Consider the following 18,131-nt stretch of genomic DNA (forward strand, 5'->3'; position numbering starts at 1 on the left):
AGGGAACCATACAAGGATAAGGGAAAGAACAGTTGGAGCAGTTGAGAAAAAGGTTAAAGGTTAGTTTAAAAACTTCACTGTCCTGTTTAAAAATCAGGGCATGGTAAGCTTTAACTCTCTTTTTAGTAAAAACAGAACTCTGAGAGAACGGAGATGTTAATAACGTCCTGACCCTAGGGGATGGGTAAACATGGTAGGCGCAAACGTGGGTAGTGTCCCCGGTTCCCAGCTGCAACGGGTCCCCGCCCAGACGAGGCCAGCTTCCCTGGAGACAGGAGCCTGGCCAGAGCCTTGGAAACCGGCTAAGCTTTCACGGGAAGGCTGTGCTCCAGGAAGACGGGAGAGGTCCCGTCCACTGACTTTTTAAAACACAACTTCAATAGGGAAGAGACCCTTAGGGAAATGCCAACCCTTATACGCAAAAACCCAGACAGCAAATCCTTTTAAATAAGGGGCTTTATGACTGAAAATCCTCCCATAAAAGACCAACCCTTGTAAGTGATATTTCAAGCTAGGCATCTGCCCACTTCTTCTGGGCACTTGATTCCCACGTGGGAGCAAACAGTCATTCCCCGATTCCTGATTTTCCTCCCAGCTGAGCTGGCCCAGCCAGCATTTACAGAGGGCTGCTAACGCTCAGCTCTGGGATGCCCCTTCCAGCCTGCACACACACCCCAGTGCTCTGAGTCACTGGGGGGTGGGGGGGTGTGCTAAGTGTGGGCAGGCAAGCTGGAGAAGGGAGAGAGAAAGATTAGCGGGTTTCTCTGCCAGCGCTGACTGAACCCTTGGGCTCCATGAACCCCCCACCGCCAAATAGCTCATCTGTCCCCCAACTTCTTTTTCAATGATGCCAGCTACAGACCAGACGGGGGTGGGGAGGGGGGAGGAGAGGTGGCAGCACATCTCTCTACTTACTGATGGGGAGGACTATGATGGGGATGTTCTTGGGCCGCTTGCTCTCCTTGTCAATGAACTCCCCGGTGACAGTCTTTTCTCTCTCTGTCACACGACAGTTGTATTTCCCACTGTCTTCCTGGCGGAGGTGGTAGATCTTGAGCACAAAGACACCGTCGCTCTCCTTGGCCACTTTGAGCTGGCCCCTGGCTTCCCGATGGGCGAATTCACTGTTGAGGACTGGCACAGCATTAGGCCCCATGCTGGCGATGAGCGAGCTGTTGAAGGCCCAGGACACAGCGAAGTAACGGTCAGGAACGTTCTGTGCCTCTAGGATGCATCTGAACTCCACCGGCTCACCCACCGTGTACAGCCGCTTCTCGGTCTCCAGCCGAACGGTGAACTCTTTGTCTAAGGAAACCAACAACAAAACGATGCATTCTGGGTGAACACAGGGACCCCCAGCTACCCCAACAGTATCCGCAAATTCCTACCACCGGGGCCTTCTGGGGGCATGCTAACCACAGGGAAGGCACGTCCTCGCAAGTCTTGGGAGAAAAATCCAACCGACGCCCAGGGATAATCTGAGGACCCGAGAACTCCTGAATATCTCGGAGAGAACTCAAAGGTAGCTAGACCCAGACAGTCTCATCATCCCAGTTGAGACGGAGGGGACTCTGTAGCCTATGATGTCCAGGATTAGACCCCAGAGGTCAATAAGGAATATCATTCCTGACATCACTTACCCAGGTCTAGCTCTCACCTATACCCCCGGAAATTCCATTTAAGCAACAGGCCTACAAACATTTTCTGCCAATGCGGTGGGACCCACACCATGGAAATGTGAGAGATGAAGTTACACAGGGGCCTAGGCACTAACCCCAGTGCTAAGAAATACTCGAAAATGTACCGATAACTGAGATATGTTCTTAGTCCCCTGTGCACGCTGGAAATAAAACACAGGTAATTACGACAATCCCTCGCACAAAATTCCACAAAGTGAAAATGAATGTCTCTCCACCAGTCACCACCTGTCAGATCAAATCTCGAGAAGGAGGGAGAGGGAAGACACCAAGTTCTGCTGAAAGTGAATGACCTCTGAGATGATCAGGGAGGCCAAGCACCCTCCAGAGAGCTGGCTGTCTGACCGGGAAGGAGCGGGGGCTCAGAGAGGGAAAGGCTCATGGCTGCACACAGCGTCCCATAGACGGTGAGGCACTCACCGCCCCTCGTGGGCACCCATGGCGGAAGTGGGGGCTGAGACGAAGGATGAAGGTTTGCAGAAAACAGAACCACGAGGCCTTGGGTAGGACGGCTGGAGCTAGGTCCCTCCTTCTTTCAGGCCTAGCTCTGTCCCCCTGAAGATGGGAAATCACAATCCAGGTATGTTGGAATTCCTCATAGACCTGTTGGCTCTGACCTCGACTACCTTCCGTATGCTGGCATTTCCAAGCTTCTACCACTAACTTTGTGACCTTTGCCCCATTTTTGTCCCCCTGTCCTATGCACCCTTCGAGCAGATAAAAAATTCTATTTTCGGGGCACCTGGGTGGCTCAGTTGGTTAAGCAGCTGCCTTCGGCTCAGGTCGTGATCCCAGTGTCCTGGGACTGAGTCCCGCATCGGGCTCCTTGCTCGGCGAAGAGCCTGCTTCTCCCTCTGTCTCTGCCTGCCATTCTGTCTGCCTGTGCTCGCTCTCTCTCCCTCTCTCTCTCTGACAAATAAAATCTTAAAAAAAAAAAAATTCTATTTTCCCTGAAAAATCACAGGGATCACAAGTATGCATCTTTTCCAGTCCAAACTCGGCTTTTCCTCTCCCTGTTCCTGAGGCTCTCAACCACTCCCCCTCCTCCCCTCCCCCATGGGCTGGTGTCTTGCTCCAAACATCCATATTCTTCAGCAAATTAACTCCTTCCTTTAGGATCCCAAATTCCTGACAAAGCAAACCCCAATCAACGACTCCCAGGGGCTCGCCTCCCCGGGGACAGCTGCTGCCTCAGCTTCCTCTTCCTCAAAGACCAGTCCTAGGAGGTGGGAACTGAAGTGAGTTTCTCTTTGTCACCCCCTGCCCAAAAGGGACCCACCAAAAGGGAACTGTGCCTGTGTTATCGGCCAGACAGTGGCTCTGTGGTAAACCCAATTACACTCACTTGACATCAATGATTTAAAAAAAAAAGAAAAAAAAAGGCATGCCTTCCAGATAAATGGCACGGAAGACATGCAAACAGGTGCCTGAGACCTCAGAACTTCCCATTTCCATTTCCTCAGAGTTAGGCTGGCTACAACTGCGGCTTTCTACTTGTGGCAACCAGAGACTCTTCTACTCTTGCAGGACAACCCCATGGTTTGGTGAAGCTTGATGTTCCCAGGTCGAAGACACAGGACTTTGAGTACCACCGCCTTCATGTGCAGTTGGTCCTTGGGGATGATGCCCAGTCTATTACACCTCCAGAAACTGATTTCTGCTTTTCCCAATGCCCCTCCCTCTTCAGCTCCCTGGAGTTTGGCTTCTGGCCCCTCTCCCACACTTCACTGTCTTAGCAAATGCCCTCAGTGATTCCCCTGCCCACCGTGGCCCCGACCCATCGCACCAAAGGCTTCTCTCAAGCAGGTTTCAGTCGGACCCACTCTCCTCCCTTGGGTTCCATGACGTCTTCCTTCCTGATTCTCCTCTTGCTTGACTGACCCCTTGGTTTCTTTCTCTTTCTCACCGAGACCTGCTCCTCTGACCTCTCACTGCTGCTGTTCTCCTGGGCCTTTGCAATTACCACCACACAGCTCCTCCCAGCCCTCATCCCTCCCAGGATCAGCACGGACAGTGCTTTTATGTACTGAGCATCTCTGTAAGCTTCTGCGTGAAGGATGGAGTCCTAGACTGAAACTGACAAAAACAGAAGAAAAGACAACCAGGGCTGCCACCGACCGGGAAGCAGAGGCTTTGAAGCAGGACTTTGTTCTAAATACCTTTCTTTCCCCTTCCCTCCCCATCCCAATTCAAGGAATCACCCAGAGCCCTGGCCTCAGGGTGCCCAGTACGTGGATTCCTGCTCCGTGCGGTGCTCCCCATTCTTCCGTCTCTAGCACCCGCTGCCTGCTTTCCAGACTGCCGCCCACCCACCCTGGTCTCAGAGCTCTCTCCTACCTGGTCTCCCCATGGCAGTTTAATCAACCTCCAGCTGGCCTCTGGGGTTCTGTCCTTCTGGAACCCAGAACTCATTGTGTCACTCCTTGCTTGAAAAATCTCTATTTCCCCCTACAGGTGTCTGAAGCAGTGGTTTTCAAACAGTCCTCGGGAGGGGGCAGAGGAAAGGGCAGTTTCTTTATGTAAAATCTTTTGTTGCCCAATAGAGAAAACATTTGGTTAAGGGCAGTGAGGGAACACTGTGGCCCTCAGCGTGCCTTCCTCCAACACCTCCTGGCAGGCACCTCTAAGGGGGCTCCCAAGACCCCAAGAAGGACAGCTTACAAACACTGGGGCTTTGGAGCCAAGGCCGAACTCTGCACTCCAGCACGTGGGCCTCAGGCCTCCTCTCGTCACTCATTTCTGGGCCTCAACCTCTACCCATGCCATGGGACACATTTTTGTGCCCTTAAGCGTGCCCCTCTGGTGTCTCCTCAAGCTTCAGACTCAGCTCCACTTGCCCTCCTTGCTGGTTTTCCTGGATTCTCTTCACTCTCCCATTCAGGGAAAACTTCAGGTCGCCAGGGCACTGCCTCGTCACTGCGTCCCAGAGCACCATCCACATAGCCTCACAGACCTCAGAACACTCCCCTGAGCCACCGGCCTTCACAGCTGCCCCTTCCCTGAGGGCAGGCCCCAAGAGCTGTTCATCTTCGAATCCCCAGCGGCTCTTGCCGGACTTTCACCGCTGCAGAGAATCACTGAATGTTTACTGAAAGGAACTAAGGGAAGGGCCAGATGCGGCTGCAACCGTGGAACCTGAAAAGCTTGGGAGCACCGAGTAAAGTCCTCAACTTTTTTTTGCACCAGTTTTCTCTTGGCTGGCTTAGTCTGAATACATTTGCTGGGCAAATTCAAAAAGTCCTAATCCCAAATTGGTAAGATTAAAATAAAGAAGATTAACTGATGCTACCTAATTTGAAAGCATTAAGATTCAAAATTTGGTCCAGACTTCTGAAGCTGATCTTAAAGCCAACCAGAAAGGGAAAGGATAAATACGAAATGAAGCGCCTTCCCCAGATGTCTTAGTACTGGAAGATCCAAAAGCTGCTAACGGCTCTGGGCCCGACAGAGCAGATAAAGCACTCTCTTTCCTGGAGCCGATCCTTCTCATGAAAGCCCATCCGCTGTCCAGAGAATCCCTTCTGCTCTATTACCTGTAGAGCTGTGCCAGACAACATAGACAGCAGAAGAATCAGCTGGGATATGTACTGGAAATCCAGCTTCCCAGCCCCCCCAGCCCCGCTCCAGCAGCCTGATTCAGGAATCTGTACCACTGGGTAGATTAGAAGCACTGCTCTACACGGACACAAGAAAAAGTGGCAGAAGGCCAAGACCACTGACTGTGTGTAGCAAACAGGACAGCGAGGTCAAAGTCAGGTCCTGAAGATGAGACCCCAAATGTACCACAGATCATCTCCCATAAACCACACCTCCAATCACAGCTCCTCCTGGAGGTGAGGAACAACACAGGAACGTCCTCGGGCTGCCTACTGCAACTCGATGATGGCTCGATGACCAAAGTCAGGGCACTGAAGGTCTCGTGGAGGGCCTGCTGCTGCCCAGCCAAGGCAGCCCGCGACAGACATTAGCTCCGATCTGGAGCATGGCTGGACTCGGGGGCACGGGGCAGTTGGAGAGTGTGGGGAGTCAGAGAGGATCTCTGCTCATGGAGTCATCATCTTCTCACCCCAGCTATAAACATGTCAACTCAGCCTCCTCAGGGAGCCCCCTTAGCAGGTCTTTCACCAGTGAAAGCCCTTATGGGAGAATCTGATACTCGTCAGGTGGACCTCGATGCCCTGCCCTGGGACTTCTCCCGGGGCCCCATCATAAAGCATAAAGCCCTCAGCATCTGCCCCACCACTGACTTACTTTGCAGAACTTCCGAGGGACCCTGAAGTACTACGTGATAAAGCATTCTGGAAATTATAAAACACTACCAAGGACATAGTATTAATATAGAAAATCATAATTAAAGCCAAAATTTCCCTAGATCATAATTTCAGACCTCTGATGGAAGGCACATAATCTCAAATGTCTTCTACAAATAAAATAGGACTGGTCACCGAAACAGGTAATGTCATCAAAGTGGGGGGGCAGGCCCCGGGAACCCAGTTCATTAGATACAAAACAATTTATGTGAAATCTTCCCATTTTTAAAAATGAACCTGTAATTCAAGAAAAATATCAAATACCCCAATGGGCCCAAGAAACCCTGTCTGTAAGCTGGATTTGGGCTGGCTGCCTCCTCTCCAAAAGTCACTAGATGTCAGATTTTAGGCAGGCCCCTCTATGTTCCTAGTACTTTCAGAGGTCACCAGAGAAGGATTCTGTACCTTCTCCTAGCATCACACAACTCCCCCCCACCAGCAAGAACAAGAGAGAAACTGACCTGTGGGCTGGACGTTGACCACAGTACCCTCGGACCGCTTTCGGGTCATGGCGTACCATGAGCCATCCGGGTCCTGGATCCACTCGGCAGCCTCACAGTAGAACTCGCCCTGGTCGGAGGGCTGCAGGTGGAAGACGGTGAGGCGGAACGTGGAGCTCCCCAGCTTGTCCAGCCGCACCTCCCCCAGGCTCTGCCTCTGGGCGTACTCGGTGCTGGAGTGCAGCACGAAATCTCGGCTCAGGGCAATGACCTCTGCGGGCTTCTCGCCCCCTCGCTGCCGGAGCCAGGCCACTGACAGGTGGCTGTGCTGGAACGTCTCTGTGGTCACCTCACACGTCAGCTCCAAGGGGTCCTGCTCCACTTTGTGCAGAGTCTGGGGCACGGCCGTGGTCTGCAGGGTGTCAGGAATCACTGCAACACAGAAATGTCCCAGGCGCATGGTCCCAAAGCTGCAGAACCTCACCGTTGCCGGGGGGCCAGCCACTGACCCCACACGGCCTTCAGCAGTCACCAGGAGGCCTCAGTCAACCCCAGATGGCACAGAAACAGAAGCAGTTTCCTGCGTGGATTTGGACTGCAATTTTTTGGCACTTAACGCTTACCTGTTTGCTATTTTAATAACACTTGGCTAACATAGGCAGGACGTACTTCGTTTCTCATAGTAAATGAACTCCCTAAAAATACCGTGTCAACAAGAATTCTCTTTTAGGCCAAATGAGATTTTGTTGTTCCTTCTGGTACTGCTTCAAGATACTTCGTTTGGCTTCTGACCGATCCTCAAAAGGAAATAGTTCTTATAAGTTGCGTTTTCACATGTCTGTACACCTCGCTGACTTCCTCCCCTCTCACTGCCTCACCCCCGTGTTCCCCCCCACTCACTTCAGCAATGCAATGCTCTAGCAAGGCTATGTTGTAAGAAAAAAAAAAAAGAAAGAAAGAAAAAAAAGTCTTTGGCAGAGGAAAACAACAACAACCTTGATCATCAGGTAGTGGAATTTTCCTGTAATTCATGTGTCAGAGGGGTCCGTGCTAGAAGGAAGCCTCAGTTCTGGCAAGTAAGAACATGGCCCCATGGCCCCTTGGTCAGAACTGCACTCTGGGGGCACCTGGGTGGCTCAGTGGGTTAAACCTCTGCCTTCAGCTCAGGGTCCTGGGATCAAGCCCCACATCGAGCTACCTACCTCTCTGCTTACTTGTGATCTCGCTCTCTGTCAAATAAAAAAATAAAATCTAAAAAACAAAAATAAAACCAAAACTGTACTCTGGAGACTCAACACCCCCCTTCTTGGCCTGGGGCCACCCCAGTCACAACCAGTGTGTGCTTTCTTACTGAGTTCATCTCAGGCCTAGGTCTCACAGGCCTCTCGACAGGATGCAGACCGACAGAAAGGAAAAGCAAGTTTGGTGTGGGGTGGGGAGGGGAGAATTCAGTGTGGACAGCACTGGGGCGTAAGGTTCACCCATGTAGAGGGTCAGCAATAATATTCTGTTTTTCTGTTCAAGATATAATTTCCAAGCAGAACGGTGATAATAAAAACTGGAGATTAAGACTTGGGCGGAAAAACAGACCAGCCCTGATATCGTTGACTCTTCCAAATCAGCAAGCCTGGTGGCCCACAGCCGTCCACACTGAAATCTGTCCCCTCCCACCAGCAACCTCCAACATTCCGGGGGTACTAGGGCCAAGGGAGACAGCTGGTGCACAATCCCTTGCTTGTGCAGCCGGAGGACCTAGGGAGTGGCTCTGGGTGTGAACAAGGACCCGCAGGTGCACTCGCCTCCTGATTCAGCCATGCCCTGCAAGTCTCAGAGCCCCAGAGCCCCAGAAGCGCAGTTTTGCTTCTCTGCTAGCTGATGTCCTATACTCCACCTCCATCACTTCTTCAGGCAGATCATCAACCCAAATGTCCTTGCCTTCGATTTTCGTATCTCCTTTCACCAGCTACAGGGTCAGTTAACCTTCTCCGAATGCTTAACACCTGCATTCGATCTTTTGTTTTAGCCCCAGCCTTCTATTTACAAGGGATTTACAAGGGAACCCACAACCTTTGTTCACTCATGCTACTGGTTAACCACTAAGACATCTGGGGAGCTTTGAGTTTTTGTTGTTGTTGTTGTTTAATCAAGTAAAGTTGCACGAGGAAAGCAGGGACTCAGTAATCGGACTCAGTATTTATTTCCTCCCCTGCCCCACAACCCATATGGTGAATCCAATCCTTCCTTCCCCCACCCCCAGTGGTGTTTGGAGGTGAGGCCTCTGGGAGGCGATGGGGTCATGGAGGGGGAGACCTTGGAATGGGACCTCAGTGAGCTCTCTCATTCCCTTTCTGCCATGGGAGAACACAACGAGAAATCAAAGGTTGGCAACCCAGAAGAGGGCCCTCACCAGAACCAACCGTGCCTGCCACCTTGACCTTGCACTTCCAGCCTCCAGAGCTGTGAGAAATCAACACTTGTGTCAGCCATCTGGGCTGTGGCATTTGGGTATAGCACCCTGAGCAGACTCACTGGGGTGGAATGCTAGCCACAGAAAACGTCATCTCCTTACCCACGAGGTTCATCTTGGCACTGTAACTCCCGAAGTACTGGTTGTCCGTGCTGGGCGTGTGGCACTCATACTCCCCGGCGTCCCGGGCCTGCAGGTCGGTGATATGCAGCAAGGCTGAGTTTCCCTGGACCCTCTCCACGTAGATCTTCCCCCCGCGGACTCGCTGGGTGTAGATGGCGTAAGGGAAGGAGGAGTCCACGGTGCTGACAATTTGGACCTCCCGTTCTGGGGCGGATGGCAGGTAAATGGACCACTGGAAATTCTGCTCCGAAGGCCCCTGGTAGCCGCTCACGTTGCACCAGATGGTGATGTGGGAGCCCTCCGTGCGGTACAGGGGTCCTTCCTGGACGGCGACATGTCGCTGTGCCAGCACTACACCTGTGGGGGACACACGGACAGGCTCGCTTACTTCCCAGACCAAAACGCAGAGTAGGCAGCGATCTTCAAAAACGTTTGTGATTTGTATGACATGATCATATAAATAGCTTCCTGGCCCTCTCTGAGGTGCTCTGTGATTTATAAATATTAATTAAAACACTGCGCTAAAGCTCTGTCCCGAATTTGCATATATGGAGATCTGACCAAGCAAAGCCGCAGTTGGTTACTGATTCAACGGCTGAACCCTTGGGAATTTCATTTAGTCCCTCTGCCATTTGTGTAGCGGTTTTATATCTACTTATTAATGCCGTTTATAAAGTTTTTAATGAAATGAGCAGGAAACGTTGACTCCTTGACACCCATTCCCTTGAAAACAAATAAAAGCAACCGTCCTGCAGTCTGGGCCTGTAGGATGAAGGGAGTCCTGCGGCCCTTGCTTTGGTGCTGCGCCCTTTGTTTTTAGATGTAGCTCTTCCCAGCACAGGAGGTGGAGGAGCAGTTACTCACCTCTTGGAGCTCCTGCGGGGGACTGCGGCTTGAAGCTGAATGCACATGAATGTGGAAGGACAACCCCGATGCCCGCACACTGGCCATGGGGGGAGGGGAGCTGCCAGTCTGGCTGGCTATGCTGCTCTGGGCTCACCCCTGCCTGCCTTCTCCTCATTCTTCTCAACTACGCTCTCCCCCATAGACTCGGGAGCATGGAAAATGGTGAGTTTCATTTCTCATTCCATGCTAGCCTGAGACTGCTACTGCCTGAGCCCCAGGGCAGGGAGGAGAAGGCGCCCCCCACATCTCCTCACCAACGCAAACCCCCTACCCCCAGGCCGAATGGCCTTCCTTCCCTGCAGCAGCTGGGTACAGCAGTGAGGCACAGGGGGCAGCTGAGTTCTAGCCCCTGTTCTGCCAGTAACTAGGACTGGCTGTGTCATCTTGGACAGGCTGCTTTTCCTTTCTGGACCTTGATCTCTTCATCTATAAAATCATTTCTAAGAAGGCTTGGGAGTGGACCAGCACATACGTTAGGACTGGCTTTGTCCCTTACTAGCTGTGACCTTGGCTTAATTACTTAAAACCTTGGGGCCTCAGTTTTCTCATCTGTAAGACTGGGACAATAACATGGGCCTCACGGAGTTATCAGACTCAGTAAGATAACGCCCATAGGGGCACCTGGGTGGCTCAGTGGGTTAAAGCCTCTGCCTTCTGATGGGGTCATGATCCCAGGGTCCTGGTGATCGAGCCCTGTATCAGGGCTCTCTGCTCAGCAGGGAGCTTGCTTCCCTTCCTCTCTCTCTGCCTGTCTCTCTGCCTACTTGTGATCTCTGTCTGTCAAATAAGTAAGTAAAATCTTTAAAGCAAACAAACAAAAGCACCTGTAAATCCCCCAACACAGGCTCTAGCCCACAGTTACTCTTCCATGCAGGGCTGCTAGCTAAAAACCCCTCCTGGCTGGAACATTCTGCAGTGCTGGATCCATGGGTTTGGCCAGACATCCCCAAGGACAATCCAAGGGCCTCTTGACGACAACAGCGTCTCTCTCCCACCCACCTCCACGCACAGCAGCAGCCCACTTCCACAGTCCATGACAGCTTCCCCTCTCCCTCTCCGAAAAGGAATCCCAGCTGCCCAGATGTGAACCGATCTGACGGGGATCCAGCTGGTGAGCAGCCCAGACAGCTCGAGGACATGGGGACACAGCTCAAGGCCAGTCCAGGGCTGCACTTGGGAGGGGGCAGGATGGGCACCTCCGAGCAAGCTGGCCTCAGCTACAAGATGACAGACTTTACCACAGACCTAGAAGGAAAGACGAGGAGCTTCCGACCTGTAATTCACGGAAATCCTTTCCTCCCAATCCAAGTCTTACACGGAACCCCAGCTTGGCTTCCTGCGCAGAAACTGGGAACTGAACAAATGAAGGGGAGGGGAACAAATCAACGGATCAAAGTGGTCTGTGAATGTCATTGATCCATCTTGGTTGACAGCCCTCATTACTACACGGAGAGCCACGGAGGAGAGAGCTCATTAGTTATTTTCGGTCTGTGAAAATTGTGGTGTATAACATTTTGACTATGTGTACTCTGTCTATGACAACTTAAAATATCTGTATGGTGACATTCTGAATCAAATGTTTGCACTCCTCCAGAAACACAGAACTCTGAAAACAATCTAACTGCACTGAGAACATTCAAGTCTCTTTGTATCTCCGGGCTTGGGGACACTAAAGCCACAGCCGCTTGCCAGGAAGGCCACTAGAGGCAGGTGAGAGGGAGCCAGCTTCTCCTTCATGCTGCAGCCACACTAGAATTACCCGGGGACCTTTCCGACACAGCAGGGCCTGGACCCCAGCTGGTGTAACTGGTCTGGGGTGCTGCCCGGCCAGTAGCAATTCTAAAAATCCAAAAGCATGGCAAGGTCGACAACTGCTGCTTCCATGGCTCTCTATGTGCTGGCAACCAGGTGTCCAGATTTTGAAGGCCATCTCCTCCCTTCTGCAAAGACTCTCCGTGAATCTGGGTCAAGAGAGCATCACTCTTCTCTAGTGAATGGGCGTGGCGGAGGCCAGTCCGATGATGCTGGCTCTTCTCACGCAAGGCAACCCGGAGCTTAGCCAGCCCATATTCTCCTCACAGACCTTACCACAGCGTTCGGCCATCAGATCACACATGTCACCCCCTGGAAAGTAAACAGCGTGAAGCGGCCTTGATGAGCTGAGGCATCCGGGTCAAACTAACTCGTCCAAGCCCGAAGCAGGCTGTAAGCAGCCTTGTTGAACAAATAAATAAACAAACACCGGGCTGGACTTGAACCACACACATTCGGCCGCACTTGTTCATTCAAGATCTCCTTCATTTCCTTCCCGCCCCACAAAGGGCCTCTGGTCCCTGAAAATAACACCGTTGTTAAAGAGTGGACCCTAACACAGAAGTAGAAATTACATTTTCCTTCTCAGTTTAATTCCCTTTCTGTACCCCACTCTCCACATTTCCTATTCCTGGCACTGCCCCCTCATTTTCTGAGACAGCGCCATGTCTTCAAAGAGACCCAGGTCCCCTACCTGGCCAAGGCCTGCGCTGGCCTCGAGGCCCCTTCCGTCTTCCCTCTCAGCCTACAGCAGGAGACTCCTCCTGGGCAGGGATTACTTTTTTTTAGTGTTATTGCTTTTTTTTCACTTTAGACATTCTTATATGTTTTGAATTACTTTGCAACAAGCAAATACCACTTCTGTAATTTAAAAAGAAAAGAACAAATATACACAGGGTCATATACAGCCATCTAAATAGGACTGGATACAAAAGGCAGAGAAAGAGTGGAAGACAAAAATAAGAGCAAGGAGCAAGGGCTACAAATACAAAGCAGTAATATGTGTGGTAGATACAAATGCAACTATATCAGAAATCACTCTGAACATCCATCAATGGTCTAAACGTGCCAATTAAAAGACAGAGATTGTGAGAGTGGATCAAAACACAACGAGTCAAAAATTAACAAGTCAGGAAATGAAAGATGCTGGCGAGGATGTGGAGAAAGGGGAACCCTCCTACACTGTTGATGGGAATGCAAGCTGGTGCAGCCACTCTGGAAAACAGCATAGAGGTTCCTCAAAAAGTTGAAAATAGAGCTACCTTATGACCCAGCAATTGCACTACTGGGTATTTACCCTAAAGATACAAATGTAGTGATCTGAAGGGGCACGTGCACCCAAATGTTTATAGCAGCACTGTCCACAATAGCTTAACTATGGAAAGAACTTAGATGTCCATCAACAGATGAATGGATAAAGAAGATGTGGTATATATACACAATGGAATACTATGCAGCCATCAAAAGAAATGAAATCTTGCCATTTGCAACAACATGGATGGAACTAGAGGGTAGTTAGTGCTTAGTGAAATAAGTCAATAGGAGAAAGACAACTATCATATGATCTCCCTGATATGAGAAAGTAGAGATGCAACGTTGGGGACTTGGGGGGTGGAAAAGAATAAATGAAACAAGATGGGATCGGGAGGGAGACAAACCCTAAGAGACTCTTAATGTCACAAAACAAACTGAGGGTGGCCGGGGGTAGAGGGGTAGGGAAAGGGTGGTGGGGTTATGGACTTTGGGGAGTGTATGTGCTATGGTGAGTGCTGTGAATTGTGTATACCTGGCGATTCACAGACCTGTACCCCTAGGGCTAATAATACGGTATATGTTTATAAAAAAATTTAAAAATTAAAAAAGAAATCATAGAGTAACACAGTGTTTGGCACAGTCATGAGAAAGCACTCCATCAATTTTCACAATTTTAAACATAATGTTAACGCTTAATATCAAATGAGATAATAATGTGGAAGTACTCTGTAAAGTGGTACAGGGCTGTACCCATTGTTGAGAGTTTCCTCTACATAAATGCCTCACACTTCTTTGATGCCATTCGTGATAATAGTCCAGTGTCATGTTATTGTAACTGAAGGGTAATTCTCTGTATATTTTGTCTGTTGAAGGTGTGGATAGAAATTAATAAAGCTCCCTTCACTCTACAAAAAAACAAAAACAAAAACAAAACAAAACAAAACAAAACAAACGAGCCAACATATAATATCTTATATATCTTGTAGATATTATATATCTATAAGAAGTCCACTCTAAATATAAAGGCGCATATAGATTATGGGTAAATGGATGGAGAAAAATAACCCATGTAACCACCAATCAAAAGAAGCAGGGAGGCACCTAGATGGCTCAGTGGCTTAAGCCTTTGCCTTCGGCTCAGGTCATCTCAGGGTCCTGGGATCGAGCCCCACGTCAGGCTCTCTGCTCAGCAGAGAGCCTGCTTCTCCCTCTCTCTCTGCCTGCCTCTCTGCCTACTTGTGATCTCTGCCTGTCAAATAAATAAATAAAATCTTAAAAAAAAGAAAGCAGAAGTAAAATTCTATTAATCTCAGAGCAGATTTCAAGGTAGAGAAAGTTAAAACTGATGATGAAGGACATTACATAATTCTCCACAAAGACATAACAATTCTTAACGTGTACGCACATGACAACAGAGCATCATACTGGATGAGGCAAAAACTGATAGAACTATAAGGAGAAATGGATGAATACACTAGCAGAGCTGGCGACTTTGGTACCCCTCTCTCAGAAATGGACTGCTCCATCAAGCAGAAAATCAGTAAGGATATAGCTGAACTCAACAACACCATCAATCAACTGAACGTAACAGACGTCTATTGACCACTTCATCCAACAGCAGCTGAGTACTCATTCTTCTCAAGCTTGCATGGAACGGTCTCCAAAACAGACCACATTCTGGGCCATAACACACACCTTAGCAAATTCTGCATTAGCAAATGCAGAAGGCTAGAAATCGCTGTGTCTGCTCGCAGACCACAGTGGAATCATATAACAGAAAAATAACTGAAAAATCCCCAAACATGTGGATATTAAACAACACACTTCTAAAGAACACCTGGGTCACAGAAGAAATCTCAAGAGATATTTAAAAATATTTTGAATTCAATGAAAATGAAAGCACAACTTACCAAAATGTGTCATATGCAGGCAAAACAGAGTTTAGAGGGAAATTTATATCGTTGGACGCATGTATTAGAAAGGAAGAATGACCTCAAATCAGTAATCTAGGTTTCCATCTTAGGGAAATAGAAAAGGAAAAGCAAATTAAGTCCAAAGTAAGCAGGAGATAGAAATCAATGGAATTGAAAATAGGAAATCAAGAGAGAAAATCAACAAAGTCAAAAGCTCTTCTTTGAACAGATCAATAAAATCTATAAGCCCCTGGCCAGGATAACTAAGAAAAAAGAGAAAGGACACAAATTATCTAATAATAAAAAATGAAAGAGAAGACATCACCACAGGGCCCATGGAAATTAAAAGGATACTTAAGGAATCCTATGAAGAAGTCTGTGCCTACAAATTTGATAACCTACACGACAAGGATCAATTCCTTGAAAGACAGAATCTGTGAAAACCCACATGAGAAAGAGATGATTTCAATAGACCTACAGTCCTATCAAACAAATTGATTCAGTAATGAATAACCTTCCAAAGCAGAAAGCACCAGGTCCAGATGAGTAAATTCTATTGAACATTTAAGGAAAAAAGTATGCCTACTCTCTACCATCTCTTTCAGAAAAACAGAAGCAGCAGAACACTTCTTAACTCATTCTATAAGGCCAGCACTACCCTAACACTCAAACTAGACAAAGACATTATAAGAAAAATACAGACCAAGATCTCTCATGAGCATAGATGCAAAAATCTTCAACAAAGTATTAGCAAATCAAACCCAACAATTTACAGAAAGAATTATACACCAAGACCACATAGGATTTATCCCAGGTATGCAAGACTTGTTCAATATTTAAAAATCAGTTAATGTAATCTACCACATCAATAGGCTAAAAAAGAAAAATCACATGATCATATCAAGAGAAGCAGGAAAAGCATCTGAGAAAATCCAACAATATTCACCATAGAAAGTCTCAGTAAAGTAGGCACACAGGAGAATTTTTCCATCTTAATAAAGAATATCTAAAAAAAAAAAAAAAATAAGAACAAAAATCCATAGCTAACAGCAAACTTAATGGTGAGAAACTCAAAGCTTTCCCACTAAGATTAGGTACAATGCAAGGATATTCCTTTTTACTACTACTCCTTTTCAAATTCATACTTGAAAGTCCTTGCTAATGAGATAAGGCAAGAAAAGGAAATAAAAAGTATACAGAGGGGGTGCTTGGGTGGCTCAGTGAGTTAAAGCCTCTGCCTTCGGCTCAGGTCATGACCAGGGTCCTGGGGTTGAGCCCCGCATCAGGTTCTCTGCTCAGCGGGAAGCCTTCCCCCCCAACCCTGCCTGCCTCTCTGCCTACTTGTAATCTCTGTCTGTCAAATAAATAAATAAAATCTTAAAAAAAAAAAAAAGTATACAGATTGGGAAGGAAGACATTAAACTGTCTTTATTCACAGATGACATGATTGTCTATATAAAAAACCTAAAGGGATTGACTAAAAAAACAAACAAACAAACCCTGGAACAAAAGGAATGTAAAGTTTTGAAAACACAATACCATTTACATTAGTACTCCCCAAAATGGAATAGTAGAAATGTAACAAAATATACAGAAGATATATATGAGGAAAGGTACAAAACTCCGATGAACAATATCAAAGAACTAAGCAAATGGAGAAAAAGTCAATGTTCCTGGATAAAAGGACTCAATATCATCAAAATAACAGTTCTTACCTGCTTTATAGATTGAACGCAATTCCAATCAAAATCACAGTAAGTCATCTGTGTATATCAACAAACTGATTCTAAAGTTTATCAGAAAGGCAAAAGACCCAGAATAGCCAACACTATATCGAAAGAGGAGAACAAAGTTGAAGGGCTAAAGCTATGCAACTTTAAGACTTACTATAGAGTAATGAAAACAGCATGGTATTGGAGAAAGAAAGGGCAAATAGATCAATGGAACGAAATGGAGCCCCATAAATACTTAACTGATCTTTGACAAATGGGCAAAGGCAATCCAATGGGGCAGAGACAGTCTCTTCAACAAATAATGCTCACATAACTGTATAAACACATGCAAACAAATAAGAACAAATAAGCAAAAAACCCAAATCTAGACACAGACCTTTTTCCCTTCACAAAAACTAACTCAGAATGGATCACAGACCTAAATGTAACATGTGAAAGCATAAAACTCCTAGAAAATGACCTAAGAGGAAGCCTAGGTGAGGTTGGGGACAGTGATAACCTTTCAGATACAAACATTAACGGCATGATCCATGAAAGAAATAATGGATAAGTGCTCTTAAAATTAAACTCCTCCTGTACCCCTGGGGCTAATAATACATTATATGTTTATAAAAAAATTTAAAAATTAATAAAAAAAATTAAACTCCTGCTCTGTGAAAAACAAAATCAAGAGAATTAGAAGACAAGTCACTGACGGGGAGAAAATATTTGTAAAAGACACATCTGATAGAGGACTGATAACAAAATATACAATGAACTTTCAAAACTCAAAAATAAGAAAAAAAATGATTAAAAAATGGGCCAAAGACCTTAAGAAACACCTCACCAAAGAAGACATCAGATGTCACAGAAGCATATGAAAGGCTGCCCTACATCTTGTCACCGGGAAAACAGAAATGAAAACAAAAAGATACCACTCCACACTCATAAGAGCCACCCAAATCTGGAACACTAACACCACCAAGCACTGGGGAGGACTTAGAGCAAGAACACTCATTCATTGCTAATGGGGATGCAAAACAGAATAGCCACTCTGAAAGACAGTCTGGGGGTTTCTGACAAAACTAAGCACAGTCTTACCATATGATCCAGCAACTGTACTCCCTGGTATTATCCAAAGGTGTTAAAAAGTTTTGTTGCTACAAAAACCAGTACATATGTGTTGATAACAGCTTTATTCAAAATTGTCAAAAGTTGGAAGAACTCAAGATGGTCTTCAGCAGAGATCAACAAACGTGGTACATCCAGACCACAGAGGAGAATTCAGCACTAAAAAGAAATGAGCTTTCAAAATAAATAAATAAAATAAATAAATAATAAAAAGAAATGAGCTTCAAGCCATGAAAAGGCCATGAAAGAACTTTATATACAAATAAGTGAAAGAAGCCAATCAAAAAAGGCTACACATTATATGCTTCCAACTATGTGACATTGCACAAGAGGCCAACCTATGGAGACACTAGAAAGATCAGTGGT

General features: G+C 47.3%; 1 protein-coding gene across 2 annotated transcripts in view; it reads right to left on the minus strand.

Annotated features, from left to right (window-relative positions):
- Positions 1-18,131, minus strand: part of IGSF3 (immunoglobulin superfamily member 3) — a 94,332-nt gene that overhangs the window by 31,207 nt on the left and 44,994 nt on the right. For both annotated transcript variants that reach the window (XM_059135565.1, XM_059135564.1), the window contains exons 3-5: positions 9,017-9,394; positions 6,469-6,879; positions 916-1,305 (exon numbers count right to left, since the gene is read on the minus strand). In XM_059135565.1, the coding sequence (XP_058991548.1) occupies positions 916-1,305; positions 6,469-6,879; positions 9,017-9,394 (1,179 nt within the window). The remainder of the gene's footprint in view (positions 1-915; positions 1,306-6,468; positions 6,880-9,016; positions 9,395-18,131) is intronic.

This window comes from Mustela lutreola, chromosome 10 (assembly GCF_030435805.1).
Source record: "Mustela lutreola isolate mMusLut2 chromosome 10, mMusLut2.pri, whole genome shotgun sequence".
NCBI lineage: Eukaryota > Metazoa > Chordata > Mammalia > Carnivora > Mustelidae > Mustela > Mustela lutreola.